General features: G+C 40.1%; 1 protein-coding gene across 1 annotated transcript; it reads right to left on the reverse strand.

Annotated features, from left to right (window-relative positions):
• Window positions 1–3589: 3589 nt before the first annotated feature.
• Window positions 3590–16382, reverse strand: lto1 (LTO1 maturation factor of ABCE1). Its single transcript, XM_079666919.1, has 5 exons — window positions 16124–16382; window positions 12545–12650; window positions 8264–8334; window positions 5032–5149; window positions 3590–4044 (listed from the first exon to the last, which is right to left on the reverse strand). The coding sequence occupies exons 1-5, from the start codon at window positions 16180–16182 to the stop codon at window positions 3973–3975; spliced, it is 426 nt and encodes a 141-aa protein (XP_079523045.1). The 5' UTR covers window positions 16183–16382; the 3' UTR covers window positions 3590–3972.
• Window positions 16383–20102: the final 3720 nt, after the last annotated feature.

Raw genomic sequence — 20102 nt, forward strand, 5'->3', positions numbered from 1 at the left:
GAATTGGGACACAGCTAGAGTGTGTGTGTGTGAGAATGAAATGAACAGTTAGAACTGACTGTCAGTTGGAGTGATGACATCATCGTGTTCCATTGCAAAGGTGTTTATAGTTGAGCTAACGAGGTGCCTAGACTTCAAAGGCTTCATATTTCTGAATGAGATGAACCTCTTACATGTGAACGTTTTGTGGAAGAACGATAACCGATATCTGTGAAATTTCAAAACGTGAAGCATGTCAAGGAAGTTGAGTATCTGAAGTGTAATTTTTGTGTACTTTCTGGTTAATAATGTGGCCTTTTTGGCAGTTTAACTAAATGTGTGCGGCTGCTGCTGTGAGGAAATATCTGCCTGAAATTACAATGGGCTTTAATGGAGACATGTTGAACGTTTTTGTCACTTCATTCCCTCAAGAGGCACTTTGTTAAGTTATGTTTTGCTTAATTATTTGTCATTTTTCAAGCTACGAGATGTTTATCATGAAAAATTATGTCTCAAGAATGTAGGGTTTGAGAATTATGGCAGTTTTAAAAAAAAATATCAAGGCACATTTCAAGATTTCTTACCCTCTAGCTGTGACATCACGCACTCTAGTTAATGTTCAAATGTGAAGAAAACCTCTAAAACAAGGTCTGAACAATGTTTAATATCTCTAAAGTAAGAATCAGATTTAAAAGTTGTTTTACACGAATAATGTCAGAAAGATGTGTAACATTTTAAAGTTGGAATGAGGTTTCTGAGTGAAAGTATGAATGAACAGTTAGCAGTTGAAGTCGCATAAAGATTTGTTGAAGTCTGAAGATTTCCTCCATTGACTTCAATGTAAAAAATGGGATGTATTATGGGATTTATCTCTGGAATTATGAAAGTTATGAATGAGAAAAGTAATAACAATCGACTCCCGACCGAGCTGAACGTTTTGATGTTCGAACTGAGTTTCTGCGATGTTCAATGCGGGAGGAGAAGAGGGCCAAAATAACCCGGCGGAATAATAATAAACTTTTCATCCGTAGAAGAACAGTTAGTTGGAATGCTGTTAACAGCATTCCCACTAAACTAGTTGATGGTGAATCTATTTATGTACCTTAATATAAAGTTTTACCAATAATTATTATGCCTTATCTTTGGATTAATGCATTTTGTCTTCTTAAGGATTTGGGGGAACACTGAACGTCTGGGTTGAATAACTGCAACGCCCTCAAGTGGTGTGCTGTTTGTAGTTTGTATAATGTTATACATACAATCTGCACCTGAACCTAGTGCTTATACAGCCGTGGCCAAAAGTTTGGAGAATGACACAAATATAAATGTTCACAAAGTATGCTGCCTCAGTTTATATAATGGCAATTTACATATACTGCAGAATGTTATGAAGTGTGATCAGATGAACTGCAATTAATTGCTCAGAAAATGACCTTAATCCCAAAAAGAATATTTACACTGCATTTCAGCCCTGCCACAAAGGAATAGTCATCATGTTACTGATTCTCTCGCTAACACAGATGAGTAATGAAGAGGACCAGGCTGGAGATCACTGTCATGCTGATAGAGTTAGAATAACATACGCTTTAAAATCAGGGTGGTGCTCGAATCATTGTTCTTCCTCTGTTAACCTGAAAAGATACACTTGCCGTAATCATTGCCTTGCACAAAAAGGGCTTCAAAGGCAAGGATATTGCTGCTACAGGCGCGTTCACACCGGAGTACTTTTCCCCGTACTTTTCCCGTTTAGTTATGATAGTGCCTGGAATTTTGCATTCACACCAAAAAGAGTACTTAGTTCCGAGAACTTTTACCCCCATTTTTAGTCCTTGCTATTTTTATTGGCTGGTCGAATTGCAAACCACGCCCCGTAGAACTCTGAAAAGTTTTGTGAAGCCGCCATTGTATTTGCTGGCATTAGCATTATTAGCATTAGCATTAGCCCCGCGCACCAACGGAGAGAGAATAACTTATGGCAACACAAAAGAAAACATGGGAGCGGTGGAGATGAGGAGGTGTCGGCGTTCTGGCGATTTACTCGGAAGGCTTCAGTAGAAGCTGCTGGGAGTCCCAGCAGCTTCTACTGAAGCCAGTTCCTAACCAGTTCCTAACTCCGGGGACTTCCGGGAAATTCTGTAAAAAGGTACAGGGATTGGACGGCTGAGGACTGTGGTAAAGTCCTTCTCTCTGATAAATACCATTTCTGATTATTTGGAGTTTCCGAATGCCTTTGAATTGCACCAAAACATCCTCCGAGTGCAACATCCAAGAACAGTTTGGTGACGAACAATGCCTTTTCCAGCATGGTGGAGCACCTTGCCATGAAGCAAAAGTGATAACCGAGTGGCTCAGAGAATAAAACATAGAAATGTTTAGGGTCCATGGCCAGGAAACTCCCGAGACTTTAATCTCATTGAGAACTTGTTGTCAATCCTCAAGTGCAGTGGTCTTGAAAAAGAAAAAGGGTCAACCCTGAAAATATTGACTCTTTGCATAAACTTAATGTTATTGTCAATAAAACCCTTTGACACATGTGAAATACTTGTAATTAACTTGTAATTAACTTAACTTGTAATTAACTTGTAAGTAACATCTGACAAAAAGATCTGAAAACACTGAAGCAGCAAACTTTGTGAAAACAAATACTTGTGTGTGCTGTATTATCAAACTGGATGTAGCTGCACTGATTTCTGTGTAATCCCTCGTGTTAGTGTTCTGTACTCCCTGCAAAAAATTATATGAATTTAATATTGATGGCATACCATGAGAACATACAATTAAAAAAAACAATAATAAAATAATGACATGTAAAAAAATGAAAGGAAATGTGATTGTGAAAAGTGTACGAATATGTGTGTGTGGTGTATGAGCATGTGCTTGTGGTTGTAAGGGAGATACAAAACTGCATTGACTATTGACTAAGCAATAGTAATATTAAATAACACTTTGAGTGATGCAAAAAAAAAAATGAGGTAATATGACTCAGATATCAAATACAAAGGGAAAAGCTGTTACTTAAGCAAATCAATTGTCTTTGAGGTGTTTTTCCAACATTTTATAAAGAAACTTAGAAAGGTGGGAGAAGCTGTTCTGTAAATAGGTTCCTTTAAATCGGACCAAAATGTTCTTGTCTGTCCTCCTTCGCTGTAATACATCACAACAGAGCTGTCCATGTTAGTGTTGTCATGTACCAGCTGTGAATAATACAACATTACATTCAAATTCAAAATGTGCTAAATGTAATTTGATAAATACATTTCCTGTGAACTCTACGTTTGAGTTGGTGCTGTTTGTATTGAACATAACACAGTTCAACAGAATCAGTAACCCCAGCCTCAACACGGTCCTGCCGTTAAATCAACTCCTCTTTGAAACGCTTTGCACAGGAACCTTCATAGAGTGTACCTTTAGATAGGTATACCTGATCAATGGGACACTAAGTGTACTCTGTTGCATGTTACATCTTTTAGCAAACATCATATTTCAAAGCTCCTCAAATATGTTGTGTGAAAGCAGGAAGTGAATAAGACTTGAGCAAATGTACTTAATACTCTCCAACTCTGCTAAATGAGTTGCTTTAACAGACAAAGACACCTCAGACACCCACGAGCAGATTGTTCCAAGATTTTATTTTGGTGACTTTTGTTGCCGTTTCATTTTAGTTGCTCATCACTGCATAAATCCACTCATTTACCAAAGTCCAGAGAAACACGTTCTTTGTCCGTTTTCTGGTTTATTACTCTGCAAGCTCAACAGGAAGCAGTCCCAGCAGCGCCCCCCTCGCCTTCCTGAGGACTGTCCTACACGTCACACAGCTTCTCATCAAAACGGGAGGCACACACTCCTCTCAAAGATGGCTGCTTCACAGAGAGCCCGCAGAATCCACTGCAGACTCACAGCAGTCACTGCAGACCCACAGCAGTCTTTCCCCCCCCTCTCCCCCCCCCACTCTGCCAGGACCAGAGGTGGCTCGGCACCTCCCCGTCTGGAGGATCAGAAAGTAGTCCCTTCAGAAGTTTTGATGTAATCGTTGAAGTCAGTCGGGACACTCAGCATAGAGCAGACCTGGACACAGAGTCAGCTGTGAGACATACTGAGAACCTCCAATCCAGCCCCCCACACTCACAGCTAAATGACGCTCCCTCCTTTCAGGTGGGGGGTGTAAATACAGCGGCAAGCTTTGGGACGAACTTCCCTCTCTCTGGCAGAAACAGGAAACTCGGTAATGTTTCGTAACAACGGTTTCAAATCAGCATTAAAATAATAACAAAAATAAAACTCAAAAAATCTTTAGTGGCGTCTATTTTTTGTAAACCCCTTTCGTTTTAAAATATGATGTTTATAAGCCGTTTGGTTTTTGCAACAGTCCCTGTAAATATACTAGGCTTGATAATAAAATGCAAACATTTACCTTTTCTGGACTAAACAAGTTAAAAAAACATTAGGTAACCATGAAGTTGTTAACATCTGTATGTCGATATTAAATGTCTATGTTGTTGTGCAGTTTATCAGAAAATGTTGGAAATATTGGAAAACAGTTAGACGGGGACACACCGCGTTGGCCCTCCAACCGGAAGTGATTAAACCCTCGGACATGAAGTTGTGTGGAGTTTGTGTCCATTATGAAACACACGGTGTACAATTAGTGTTGTGCAAACATTTACTCAAACTGCTCAAAATAAGATGGCCTTATATACTTTCATACAGATGTAAACAACTTAAAGTTACATTTTTTTACTTAGGATCACATCAGTACTGACCAAAGAGGTACCGGTACCAAATTAGTACCAGTTCTAAATACCCATCCCGATTGAAAAAAGGACATGAAATAAAAAAGTTCTGAGTATGATATTGAACAAGTTTTTTTTCGGTATACCTAGCTCCCATGTCTTCGTCAATTGATCCAAATCTGTGTCATATTAAGACCATCAGAAGGGCAGACAAGAAATGATTTATTGTCCGCTAAAGAAGAGCGGCGGTCTGTAATGCAAACTGTTAGCTGCTGTTTGTGTATTCTGCTATTATTATTGTTCTCTATCACATGGAGTGTACCTGTCTGAACTTGGCACGGACTTTCTCCATGTTCTCCTGGAGCTTTGCAGAGTGAGGATCATCATGAGGAGAGTTCTGGATCAAACCCAGCAGAGCCTCCAGCGCCTTCACACGCTTTCTGAACACACACACACACACACACACACACACACACACACACACACACACACACACACACACACACACACACACACACACACACACACACACACACACACACACACACACACACACACACACACACACACACACACACACACACACACACACACACACACACACACACACACACACACACACACACACACACACACACAATAAACAATACAAAAAAATAAGTACCATTAATAAAGGGATCAACCCTCAGAAAAAATGACCTCAATGAAAAATGTAGATGTATAAAATAAAACATGAGGCAGGGTATTTTGTCATCTGAACGATTTATGAATTTCACTTGCCTCGCAGGTTCATGATTGGCTGTATTACTACATTCACCAGTATTCATTTAGCATTTAAACCACAAATGTCGCCTTTCTGTTTTTTTCTCTGCCAATCAGTAAAGCCGCAGTTTTGATTAAAAAACATAACAATTAAAATCCCCATTTTATCGTAATACAAATTTAAAAGAGAGGTGCAGTGATGATGTATCTTTGTAGTCCAACCCAAAAGTTAGCATAGCACGGGCTCCCTCAATAAAACAATGGTTTTTCTTTTTGGAAAATGAGGTCTGTGGCTTTTTATGATACTTACACAATTTTGTTCAGCAGGATAATCTAAAAAAACTGTTGACAAATCCAGTCTTATCTGTGTGCCAACAGCCACTGAGCTGGACAATAAATGAACTAGATAATATTAGCATGATAGTAGCATGTTAGTCTGGATACATTAAGCCATTTTCAGGAAAAGAGCTCTGATAAAGATCAGGTTTTTACCTACTGCTTTTATCATTCTAAACTGAAACAGAGCAGGGGTTGGACTAAAGCAGCGGTTGTCAAAGTGGGGAGTGCAGAGGCATGCCAGGGGGGGGGCGCGAGAGACCAGGAGGATAAATGGTTATGAAAAAAAAAAAAGATAAAAAAAAAAAGAAAATCTTAATTTGAAAAATTATTGATTCGAAAATAATATGATGCAGTACAGTACTATTACGTCTGGGTCTCTGTGTTTCATTAAAGCTCGGGGCTCTCTCTGTGTCTGCGTGTGTGTGTGTGTGTGTGTGTGTGTGTGTGTGTGTGTGTGTGTGTGTGTGTGTGTGTGTGTGTGTGTGTGTGTGTGTGTGTGTGTGTGTGTGTGTGTGTGTGTGTGTGTGTGTGTGTGTGTGTGTGTGTGTGTGTGTGTGTGTGTGTGTGTGTGTGTGTGTGTAACGAGCCATTTTGTGTGCGCGAGCGAGAGAGAGAGAGAGAGCACCGGTACCGGAGATCGTTGTTGTTAGCTTCTGGTGCTAGCGAGCTACGCTAACGGACTCTGAGTGTTATCTCAGTGGGTCTCAAACGTTTTGGTCACCATTTATGTAAACAATTATTTCCGAGGCACACGTTTATATGATCATTATAGTTATAAAAAAATAAGAGAATAAATGAAAAACAGATATGAAATACTATATGACAGTAAAACAAGAATAAAGTTTAAAAGGGTGATTTGTAAAATATCAATAAAGAAAAAAGTAAATCTGTTTACAGTTCTGTTTCATATAGGTGTTGAGAGAGGTATCCATAGATCTCTTCATTTTGCTCTCAAAGTGCACCAGATTGATGCTTTTAACTTCAATATTTAAAAATAAATCTTCCCGGGGGAACATCCCCCCGGACCCCCCTATGTGAGGTCCACACACCACCTATAAAAATAGCACTTTACCCCTGCTTACACCTATATGCGTGAGCAGTGCTTGAATTGGGCCGGTACTCACCGGTACGCAGTACCGGCACTTCTGATTTTTACCCATGTGGTACCGGCACTTCTTACTGAGTAAAATGCCGGTACTCAGCCGGTAATAGTAACCCATCTCCATATGTTTATTTTTGGGTAGTAGATTTAAACTAGAGGGCTATCACTATGGGCAGCAACGCTGTAAATATTGACAAATAAATCCAGAAAAATGGCACAAAAAACTGGTAGTGGCCTGGCTGGGTGTATAATTCCCGGCCTGACTTATTGTCCCAGTCCGGCCCTGGCATGAAAACAAATATGCCCAGCGTACCTATGACGCGCCGCAGCGATAGACTAGAGCAGAAAAGACATCACATAACGTTAGCATTTCGAAAATGTTAGAGTGGTTTAATAAAAGTGCAAAAAGACAGCGGTTGTCACCGGACAAGGATTCCCTCTTTCCTTTCCTGCTGAAAGATGGTGAGTGTACTCAGGGACGAGGAGTCATTTAACCAGCCGCCAGTAGGAGTCAGGCTTCACTTTCTTTTATATCCATAAAAAAAAAGGAAATCTGTTTACAGTTGTTTCATTATGGATGTTGAGAGGTATCCATATATCTCTTCATTTTGCTCTCAAAGTGCATCTAACTTCAATGTTTAAAAATAAAAATAAATCCCGGGGGAGCATGCCCCCGGACCCCCCTAGAGGAGGTGAGGACCCCCCTAGGGTGTCAGGCCACTCCCCACTTATAAAAATAGCACTTTACCACTGCACCCCCTCTAATCTCAGATGCACCCTGAGTCATTTTGTTTAAGTACAGTGAGCCTTTCTAAAATATACAGTAAAGAGACAAACCCACCAGCATTATAGGATATACTATGACTGAGCCAAATACTTGTTTTTGGGTTGTATAAATAAATTGACTTGAAACAGTTACTGATTTAGAGTACTGGTTTAGAGTACTGGCACCTTTTTTATTCCAATTCAAGCACTGAGCTGATTATCGAGCCTCCACTGTAACAGTCGCGGGTACGTTGTGTATTTGCGTGGAGAATGTTGCAGTAGAAAATTCCACTGTAGCGACCGGTACATTAATGGGAAACCCTAAATGTTTGAGCACCCTCTATGAAACGTCAAGCTACCCCACAGCACCCCCAAAAGAAATCTCTGGCGCCGCCACTGAGCCTTACTATTTGTGTTAGGGGGGACCGACTGTTTTTTTTCTCCAAAGGGGGGGCCTGACAGAAAAAGTTTGAGAACCACTGGACTAAAGACATTTGCATCAAGTGTGTAGGTTCAAATATGTTTAGTATAAGTGAAATATGCTGAAATAAGAGGAAGATAATGATCTTGTTTTAGAAGGCCATACCTGGATTTGACATCGGTATTATGTTGCAGGAGACATTTCCATGTTACGGCAAACCCATAATAAAAGGAAATCTGTAGATTAAAGGAGAAGAGGCTGTAAACAAGCAGGAGCAACACATCTCAACGTATTCTGAATCCGGAACTAACTGACCATGGGTTGATTTATTAGAGCAGTGTGCGAAAAAGTACACGTCCCACCGTCCGGGACATGTTATTTACAATATTGGACAAGTAGATCTTTCAATTGACTTGTCCGGCGGACAAGTGACGTTTTTCGCCCTGATTTATTGACAAATTATTGATAAATTCAGTTTACAAAAGGCAGAACTCATTCACAAATTGTACGTGTCCGCCATTGTTCGTTTAGAAATGTTAGTTTCGGTTCTGCTTGTCGATTCCTAAGGAAATGCATCTCGCCGCTTTCTGAACAGTTAGGCGGGGCGGGGAGGGGCGGGAAGTGTAGCACAGTGGCAGAGTTGGGAAGCAAAACTTGGTTCCGAGTAGGAACAAATAACAATTGTCCGGTCCCGGGATTGATAAGAGTTGTGAGGACAGGAGGCGAGGCCGAGCCCCGCGGACCGCAGCTCTCTCTCTCTATGCTCCGTATCAGCTGATCGCTGCACGGTGCAGCTCAGCGTCTCTCTCTCTCTCTCTCTCTCTTTCTACACACAGCAGATCCGCTGCCCGTTTAACAGCCTCATCTTTTTCAAACTTTCTTATGTTCTTTCTCTAACACATAATGATGGTTATTAAGCGTTTTAGCTTCTGTGTTTTTAATATTGACCCTCATTTCCTTTATGAAGTGAAGCAGCCTCCCTGTGTCCTCGCGCTGTACTCACTTCCCCGGACCCCCAGACTCGGAGGAGCACAGGGATGTCAGTATTGTTTATGAAGCAGGGTATAGAAAGTACATTAATGAAATGAAAATACTATTTATTTACTTTTACAAACAGTGAGCAGCTGGGCAGCTGCAGCATGTGTATTGCAGGATATGTGTAAGCATGCAAGCATCTTTGAGTTGTAGAAAAGCGCTAGGCCTATAGGCTATAAATATAATGTATTATTATTATTATTATTATTATTAGGCCTATGTGTTGGACATGTGTGGTTGGACTCTGTCTCACAGGAAGGTTACAGCATGTGTGTTGCAGGACATGTGTTGGACACACAGACTGTGTGGTTGGACTCTGTCTCACAGGCAGGTTGCAGTGTAACATCAGAGGAGACTGGGCCAATTGTACATTCTCAAACTGCACCACTTAGAACTAACTAAACAATGCAAAGATTATTTTTATATAATCAGAAACCGTAAGAAATTAAACAGTATGAAGTGATTCGTAAATAGGAATACAGATTTGACTTAATGTTTTCATAAATATATTTTTCTCCCAGTTTGTCATGGGACTTATTTTTACCCTCTCAAAGAACTGGAATCGATAACCGAAAATGACTAGAATCGAAAAGCAGAACCGGAATCGTTAAAATCCAAACGATACCCAACCCTATGTGTGATGCAGTAAAATCTTACCGCTCACTTACGTTAGCGGTGTCGTAAAAACCGTGGGAAAATGTAAAATACGATGGCGAAGAAGAAGATTCCAGTGGCCCCAATTTGTGTCCATTCTGGACAAGTGAAAAATGTATTCGGACAAGTAAATTGCCTAACTCACTTGTCCATGGACAAGTACTCTCTAAAAACTTTTTCTCACACTGTAGAGTAGTGCAAGATTGAGTCCTAAAACCCGGGAATGAGTCAGCATTTTACCACCTCCTGATTCCTCGTCTGAGAGTCAGTAGTTTTCTGAATGTGTTTTTGGTTATCCTGAAATAAGGTCTGTGGTTAACACAAGCTGATTATGTTTTCACGTTTCGTTTTACAACATAAAATACATCACCCCACTGGTGAATTTAAAAACAGTGGTTCTAATCAGTGTCTAAATGAGAAAACTAAACGTCACCACGCCCAACATTAGCCCCCTTTAGCTTAGCGATGGAGACGTGAAGTCATGTGACCGTGCTGCAGTTCCTTTGAAGCCTAACATTAGATTTTTACTTAAAAAATCACAAAGTGGTGTTCATGTGTGGAGATTATCCTGCTGAACAAAACCTGTAAGTATCATAAACGTTTGTTTGACATATTTTCTGCAATAATCTAGTCTTGTTAGACTGTAACATTTCATATTTGAGAGAATCACTAACAGTGGATATTCTCACAGTATGTGAGAGCAGTGATTATCCAATTAATCCCATTTTTCATGTCCGGATTTAAATTACATATAAAAGAGACAAAGAGACAACATCACCCACAAATATCATCCACTAACCAACATATCGTACCATAGACACATCAAAGCTCCAAGTTAAAAACAACCCACACTTACAGACCAGTATACATAGTGGTCATATATTTTGATACAGTAGCTAACAAAACAAGTTTCAATAAGAAGGGCTGAGCCAGTGAGGGAGACCTTGTGATGCTAACTTCTGTGTTGGCCTACGAACATACAGGACTGTCTCAGAAAATTAGAATATTGTGATAAAGTTCTTTATTTTCTGTAATGCAATTAAAAAAACAAAAATGTCATACATTCTGGATTCATTACAAATCAACTGAAATATTGCAAGCCTTTTATTATTTTAATATTGCTGATTATGGCATACAGCTTAAGAAAACTCAAATATCCTATCTCTAAATATTAGAATATCATGAAAAAGTATACTAGTAGGGTGTTCAACGAATCACTTGAATCGTATAATTAACTCGAAACACCTGCAAGGGTTTCCTGAGCCTTGAAAAACCCTCAGCTTGGTTCAGTAAACTAAATCACAAGTATGGGGAAGACTGCTGATCTGACTGCTGTCCAGAGGACCGTCATTGACACCCTCCATCAGGAGGGTAAGACACAAAAAGAAATTTCTCAAAGAGCAAGCTGTTCACAGAGTGCAGTTTCAAAGCACATCCACAAAAAGTCTGTTGGAAGGGGGAAATGTGGCAGGAAACGCTGCACAACCAAGAGAGATGACCGCAGCCTTAACAGCATTGTGAAGAAGAGTCGCTTCCAGAATTTGGGGGAGCTTCAAAGACAGTGGACTGAAGCTGGAGTCCAGGTATCAAAAGTCACTGTTCACAGACGTGTCCGGGAAATGGGCTACAATAGCCGTATTCCCATGGTCAAGCCACTCCTGAACTCAAGACAACGGAAGAGGCGTCTGACTTGGGCTAAGGAAAAGAAGCACTGGACAGTTGCACAGTGGTCCAAAGTCCTCTTTTCAGACGAAAGCAAGTTTTGTATTTCATTTGGAAGTCAAGGCGCCAGAGTCTGGAGAAAGGCTGGAGAGGAGCAAAATCCAAGTTGCTTGAAATCCAGTGTGAAGTTCCCACAGTCAGCGATGGTTTGGGGAGCCATGTCAGCTGCTGGTGTTGGTCCACTGTGTTTCATCAAGCCCAGAGTAAATGCAGCTGTGTACCAAGAGATTTTAGAGCACTACATGCTTCCGTCTGCTGAAAAGCTCTATGGAGATGAGGAATTCATTTTCCAGCATGATCTGGCACCTGCCCACAGTGCCAAAACCACCAGTAACTGGTGTACTGACCATGGCATTACTGTCCTCGATTGGCCTGCAAATTCCCCTGACCTGAACCCCATAGAGAATATGTGGGGTATTGTGAAGAAGAAGCTGAAAGACACCAGACCCAACAATGCTAATGAGCTAAAGGCCGCTATTGAAGCATCCTGGGCATCCATAACACCTCAGCAATGCCACAGGCTGATTGCCTCCATGCCACGCCGCATTGATGCAGTAATCCGTGCAAAAGGATTCCCAACCAAGTACTGAGTGCATTAATGGACATTTTCAAATGTTTGATTGTGTTTTGCTGTTATAAATCTTTTTTTTTACTTGGTCTGAGGAACTATTCTAATTTTTTGAGATAGGATTTTTGAGTTTTCTTAAGCTGTATGCCATAATCAGCAATATTAAAATAATAAAAGGCTTGCAATATTTCAGTTGATTTGTAATGAATCCAGAATGTATGACATTTTTTTTTTTTTTTTTTTTTTTAAATTGCATTACAGAAAATAAAGAACTTTATCACAATATTCTAATTTTCTGAGACAGTCCTGTATGTCATCACTGCACCACTCATGGGACAGTTCTAGTGAACAGTTCTTGTTAAAGTTCTGACTCATCAAACAAGGGGATGTCAGCTAAATGGTGTCAGTCATGTGAGTGTTTCTACAGTGTGGTGGATCAATGGCTGATGTAATGTGTGCTGACTCACCTCAGTGGACAGTTTGGCCCCATGAGAGGCCCCGTGTCTGCGGCCGTCCTGCAGCCCTCGGCGGCTCCCTCTCTCAAAGCCCTCCTGGAAACCCTCCCCTCGGAACCTCACACACACACACACACACACACACACACACACACACACACACACACACACACACACACACACACACACACACACACACACACACACACACACACACACACACACACACACACACACACACACACACACACACACACACACACACACACACACACACACACACACACACACACACACACACACACACACACACACACACACACACACACACACACACACACACACACACACACACACACACACACACACACACACACACACACACACAGTAAGGCTACTTGAACTCAAATATGTAACTAGTTACTATTCATTAGCATCAATACCCCTTTTTGGACACAGGCACATTGTTCCCATGTAAGATATATATATATACATATATATGTATATTTTATTTACTTTTAAGGCATTTAGTATGTAAAGAAAAAGTTTAAAAAATCATTCTGTAGGAAACTGTTAAAATACATAATTATCATAAACCTAGTAAATAAATACAAAAATGTCGTATGTAGAAATACACAAATATTAGCAGTAAATAGTAGCTTAAAATTATTGCTTTTTAAAACAACATACTTAAAAAAGTAGAAAGATGTAAATATTGTTTTGTGTTACATAGTTTGTTAAACAAGAAGCTATACAGCATCCAGTGTAAGATTATATCTAACTTTCCAGTTATGACCTACACTCACTGGCCACTTTATTAGGTACACCTGTTCAACTGCTGGTTAACGCACAAATCTAATCCGCCAATCAGATGGCCGCAACTCGTCAAGACGACCTGGTGAAGTTCAAACTGAGCATCAGAACGGATAAGAAAGGAGATATTAGTGACTTTGACTGGGCATGGTCTGAGTATTTCAGAAACTGCTGATCTACTGGGATTTGCACACAAAAATCCTTTAGGGTTTACAGAGCAGGGCTCGACATTAAGGACTGCCCGATGGCCCGGGGCCATCTAGTATTTAGCTCGGGCAATGAAGCCTCACCTGCTGGTTGCCCGAACGGGCAATCTATTATGCCAGTGTCATGCAGCTTGCGGATCCAGTAATGAGTGACCCGACAGTGAAACTAAACATATCTATAACTAGTTACGGTAGTTTGAGAGGTATTTAAAATAGCTACGTGTGATATTCTAACCTGAAGTGTGTGTTTTGTCCACTCACCGCTGCATGTGATCATGCAGAGCTGCGTGTCGACTCGTCAGCAGCAGCTGACTCTCTCTCTCCCGTCAGATTAGACTTCACTCGCGTTTATGTCCATATCGATCAGATCCAGCTAGTTCTAGCTAATGATATGACTACCTGCTTATTAAAAGACATCTAAACAATAAGCGTCGCTATGCAACTGGGTGAGGCCACAAAGTATAGCGCAGCATTATGCATTTGTTTACATGCCCACCGGAACCCCGAGGCATTACCAACAGATCAACGCACAATCAACCCATACAGCACATCTCTTTCTCCACAATAAGTGTTAGAAATTAGAATGGACTATTCTTGTCTGTCGCATACTCTTCTTGTCTGTCACATAAGTGGCGCAACTGAAGCGGTATTGCGCTAAAGGGAAATTATTTTGACCGAAGAGATTTAGATTTGCCGGCTAACGGGAACTCTGACGTCGCCATTTTGTGTGCTTCGCGGATGCGCTCGGCTCCTCTCGACTGCTGCTCGGGTCTGCTCGGTCAGCTTCCGGATGAGGAGGCATTCGTTCGACCAACTTACAGTAGATAAGATTACAAACATTTTGAACAGGGGCCATAATAGTGTAAATAATGTTTGTTTTGGCAGTTACAACTGAATGTAATGTTTTCTACTTTTTTACATCTGGGAAGGCATTTGCCTTCATCAGATGGAAAGTGTCTTGACCAACATCTTAAGTATTTCTTATAGCTATGCAGGACATGCAAGAGAGCAAACACAAACCAGAACAAACAAACAAACAAGTGAAATGAAGAATAACATTGAAATTGTACAATATAATATTGTGGTGGTTCATCTTATAATTCAGTGTATAGAATGCACCAGACAGCATCTAAGACCTGCAAAAATCTAAATGTTCTTGGGGGAGGCCCCCAAAACCCTTCGTGTGTAGTTTCGTCCGCGCGCATTTTTCAGGGCAATCTCTATTGGGCTCAGTAAATTAGCTTAGATGGCCCACAGGGCCATCTCCCAAAATCCTTAATGTCATGCACTGCAGAGAATGGTCCAATTAGGGTAATCACCAAGTTTCTCTGGGAGAAAATGCCTTGTTGGTGCCAGAGGTCAGAGGAGGAATGCCAGACTGGTTCAAGGTGATAGAAAGGCAACAGTTACTCAAATAACCACTGTTTACAGCCAAGGTATGCAGAAGACCACCTCTGAACCACAACACGTGGAACCTTGAAGCAGATGGGCTACAACTGAGGCTACTATTTGCACGGGCTCACCAAAACTGAACAAAAAAAGGTTAGAAGATTTTTGCCTGGTCTGATGAGTCTCCATTTCTGCTGCGACATTCGGACGGTGGGAATTTGGCGTAAAAACATGCCTTGTATCAACGGTTCAGGCTGGTGGGGGTTAATAGTTTGGGGGATAGTTTCTTGGCTTACTTTGGGCTCCTTAGCACCAATTGATCTTTGTCTTAACGCCACAGCCTACCTGAGATTTGTTGCTGACCATGTCCATCCCTTTATGACCACAGTGGACCCATCTTCTGATGGCTACTTCCTGCAGGATAACACGCTGTGTCTCAAAGCTCAAATCATCTCCAACTGGTTTATTTAATATGACGATGAGTTCCCTGAACTCAAATGGCCTCAAGTCCCCAGATCTCAATCCTATAGAGCACCTTTGGGATGTGGTGGAACCAGAGATCCACATCATGGATGTGCAGACGACAAATCTGCAGCAACTGAGTGATGCCTTCATGTCAATATGAACCAGAATCTCTGAGGAATGTTCCAGCACCTTGTTGAGTTTATGCCACGAATAATTAAGGCAGTTATTCTGAAGGCAAAAGGGGTCTGACCCATTACTAGCAAGGTGAACCTAATAAAGTGGTTGGTGAGTGTATGAAGAGAATCTAATTTACAGTGAAAAAAAATTCTGAAGATACATTTGTATTTCGAATGAAGGAAGAACTCCCAATGGTTCCACAAGACTGCAAAAAAAATTATAACTTACTAAAGCAGTTTGATTGAATAACATTTCAGAAATATTTAATAAGTGTTAAGTGTTAGTATTAAACTGACACTTTTGTAAGGGTTGAATCATTTATGTATCACGCTCCAGACCTTAGCCGTGTTTTTTTAAAAGGTACTATTTATCCCAAAGTGCAGCCTACACACCTCTTATTTCTATTAGCTCTGTGCGCTGTCTCTATGTGTGTGAATGGCTGATATTCCATTGTGTTGTAAAGCACTCACGTTATAGAAAATCAGCTGACGTCAGGCACGTGCCCAGCTAAACAAAACAGCACAACTGGGAGAAAGCTCACCTTTCATCCGCCAACAGAATGTTATCAAATAAATCTTCACTTCTGGAGCCGCCAGCCATCTCCAATGATCTTACTCGCTTCCGGTGTAGAAACGTTGACACAAACAGCTGACAGCTCTGTGTCAGATGCTTTAACACACAGGTGAACACGGTAAGTTGCTAGCTGCTAACGCTGCTAACCACTTCGTCTGTACGGGCTGTTTCCGGGTGTTTCCAGCAGCAGCAGCCGGCCCTTCCCCAGAGCAGTGCTGCCCCCTGGGGGTCTGGGGCGCGTCTATCTATCTATATCTATATAGCCTATATATAATGTTTCGTTTTTTTGTTTGTCATGTAACATATTAATTCATATTTTATTAATATATATAATATAATATTATTAATACTTTATTTACTTTTACTTTATTTTGTTGTATAATACAACATATAACATTTATTTAAAGGTAGACATTTATAATATGTTATACATGTCTATTTTGTTGTATAATAAAACATATAACATTTATTTAAAGGTAGACATTTATAATATGTTATAAATGTATATTTTGTTATATATTACAACATATAACATTTGACATGAATAACATATTAAGATTTTGCCATGTAAAAATGAAACAACTGTCAGGTGGTGTTATTGATTATCTTTGCAAAAGAGCCCCCACCAATATTGATTTTGAAAAACACATTTTAAGTGAAATATGGGAGCAAAAACAAAAGGGTAGAATTGATCAAACCATATTATGTTATTATTGCAACTGTTTTTATTATATTGTGTTGTTTTGTTTATATATATATATATATATTTATGTGTGTGTCAAATGAATTAATATAAGTCTATATATGTGAGTGTGTGTATACATGAATGAATACATCTGTGTGTATAAATGAATAAATACATGTGTGAGTAGTAGTACATATAAGTGTGTGTTATATATATATATATATATATATATATATATATATTAAATGAATACATGTGTGTATATATATACAATAGTATCATTAAATAATGCTGTCAGATAAATGAAGTACACAGTAATAGTCAAGGTTATATTCAATATTCTGCACTTACACCAGCTGATAAGATATTTAAAACGTTGTAAACGACATTTGAGGATACACACAGGCTATTCTGATAAGATATTTAAAACGTTTTTTGTTTGTCCTGAAAACGACATTTGAGCAGTGGCGGCCGGCCCATAGGGGCGCTAGGGGCGCAGCCCCCCTTCTTCCCACATGTTTGATTGTCATTCAAAATTAAAAATATCTCCAAAAAATATTTCCCAAAAATATTTTTATTTTATTTTTAAAGAACAAGGTAAATATTATATATTTGGTATCAGTAACATGTATAATCTACAATAAAATCTCATTTTAAATTGTTTTACGATGTCTAAAGTTACTGATAAGTCACATGTTTCCTGCCTGGCCGCAGCGTGTATCATTACCCTCTCTCGTCCGGGCGGTAGAAAGGAGCCCTCAGCCAGAGCAGCAGCAGCCAACAAGCTGACTGTTGCTATCTGTAAACTATGCCGCTGAAACATAATTTCAGCCAATCAGCGTGTCAGATCTGATGCTCAAAGGGCGCCCTTTCAGCGCCCTGGCCTGTGTGTCTGTGAGTTGTTTGGACTCGTATCCAAGGTGACGCTACAGTAGTTGTCTGCAGGTGTAGACTCCGGTGCTAGTGGATCGCCGGAGCTGTAGATGAACATTTACATGCTTATTGTAGTTGTAAGGGCAATGCCTGTGGCACCATGGAGCATATGTGTGGGCTGGACCTGTATTTTACAGGAAAGGAGTGATCAGAGGGTCGAGTTGTCGATTCTTGTTCAGTTTTCATCTTCCTCACCCTCTCAGACTTTGAGTTGCGCGCGCTGCTAAAGAGACGCGCTACCATGGAAACCAAACAATGGTGTAGCTGTATTAAAGTCCGAGTGGAAAGAGACGTGACTAAATCTGATTTTGTCAGAAATCGGGAGAAATGCGGGAGTTTCCCGCGAAAATCGGGAGGGTTAGCAAGTATGACACACACACACACACACACACACGCACACACACACACACACACACGCACACAAAGTTCGTATTTAGTCTCCTGATTTTAAATGCCCTAGTATGGTTTTGTCACCATTTCCATAGCCCCACCAAAAATATTTTCCAGCAGCCGCAACTGCATTTGAGGATACACACAGGCTATGTATAGATGATAAAACACCAGTAATACAATCTCAGGACTCTTCGATATTGCTTTGATTATAGGATCGTTTACTTTCAGTCAACAAATCCTTTGGAAAGACAAAAAACAACTATTCAATATCCTGCTTTACCGCGACCGCTAAACTGCCGAAGATGAAGTCTATGACGCTATCGCGTAGAGCTACGTCGATCATTGCGTAATGCGGAAGTGGGCGTGGTTAAATCTAAACTGGGTTGGAATAACGATAGATGCGTCCGGGGCCGGAAGAGGGTTTCTACGGACAGTACCACAAAGAGGGTACACCTCTCTCAGTGGTGAAAACTGTGATATTATATGACAGTCATGTATTAACTAGTTCATTTTTAAGTAATACATTTAATACAACTTATTCCACATTAATTATCGTAGGAATTTAACAGTGCCTAATTCTATGGTTTACATAATTTAAACATGGGGTTCTCAAACGTTTTGAATAATAGAATATCTTCCAAGGAATCCCTCATAATCTTGAAGGTCATTGAGCATATGCCTACTATTCTTTGTAATCTTTACAACTGTTTATATTCGTAAACAAAAACGTATGTATACTCATGTTAATATCACTTACAATTTTATAAAATAGTTATCTTTTAAAATTACATTTGTACAACTTGACAGCAGTTATACTTTTAGTATCTCTTGATACACAGGAAATTAACACATAAACAATGTTTTAAATATTTTTAAATGAATTTAAGTAATATTGTTAATATTGTTCTTAAATCTATTTGCGAAGGGGGCAAAACACGCAATTCATAAAAGGAAAGAAGATATTTTTGAATTATCATTGAACATAGAGTAAGTTCTGCAAGAAGTGCAGTTTGGAAATATAATGTTTGAAATGACCCCGATAAAGCAGTGGCACACACAGAGTTTGTGGATCTTAAAGAATCTCAGGGTTGGGCACTCTTCAGGTTCTTTATGCTCTTCCAGATCTGCGGTGCATAGAAGCTGAAACGCTGCTCCTTCATGTTTGACCCGGGGACAGTGACCTGTCAGATGATCTGTGTGGCCCCTAACAGAGCAGAATATCTGACATTATTCTGGCCCCAACATTTTTAGAGTGTTTTTTATTACTTGGCTAAGTAATAATATTTTGCATACATGTGTAGGTTTACTTGAAAAACATAGGGCTGCAGTTATCATTATAATTATTTTCCTTATTATTATTATATTTTTGATAAATGATTTATCAAAAATCATTGGTGTATAAAATGTCATGACAATCTCCCAAAGCGGAATATCGTTTGTTTTGACCAACCAAAAGTCCAAAACCCCCCATAATGTGTGTTTCCTCTCTTTACCATATTATCACAGCAGCACCGTGTCAGACAGCAGTGGATATGAGAAAAGTTTAAAGAACGCTGACTCTAAATCACTGCAAACCCCCTGATCCTGCATTGAAAGATATTGTAGTGGCTGTGTTTACTCAATTTGTCCTCCTGACAGCAGAGGGCGCTGTAAGACAGGAGGAGATGAGCAGATGTTTCTCGAGCTGTCTGCTCTCACCCGTCGGCAGACTTCTATCCTCAGAGTTCTCTGAAAGGAACAGGCAAACATTGAGCAGCTCTGGATGTATTTCAAACAAATAGTCCTTTCTCACAGCTGTGAAAACACAGCTGGAGCTTTTTGATATAGAATCAACAGGAACATTACCACAGATTAGTGATTCAGTAAACATTTATCCTGGGTGTGTGTGTCCGGACATCCACCCACTGCAGATACCTGTCCGGAACACCTGGTCATC

The sequence above is a fragment of the Notothenia rossii genome (genome assembly GCF_949606895.1).
Source record: "Notothenia rossii genome assembly, chromosome: 2".
Lineage (NCBI taxonomy): Eukaryota > Metazoa > Chordata > Actinopteri > Perciformes > Nototheniidae > Notothenia > Notothenia rossii.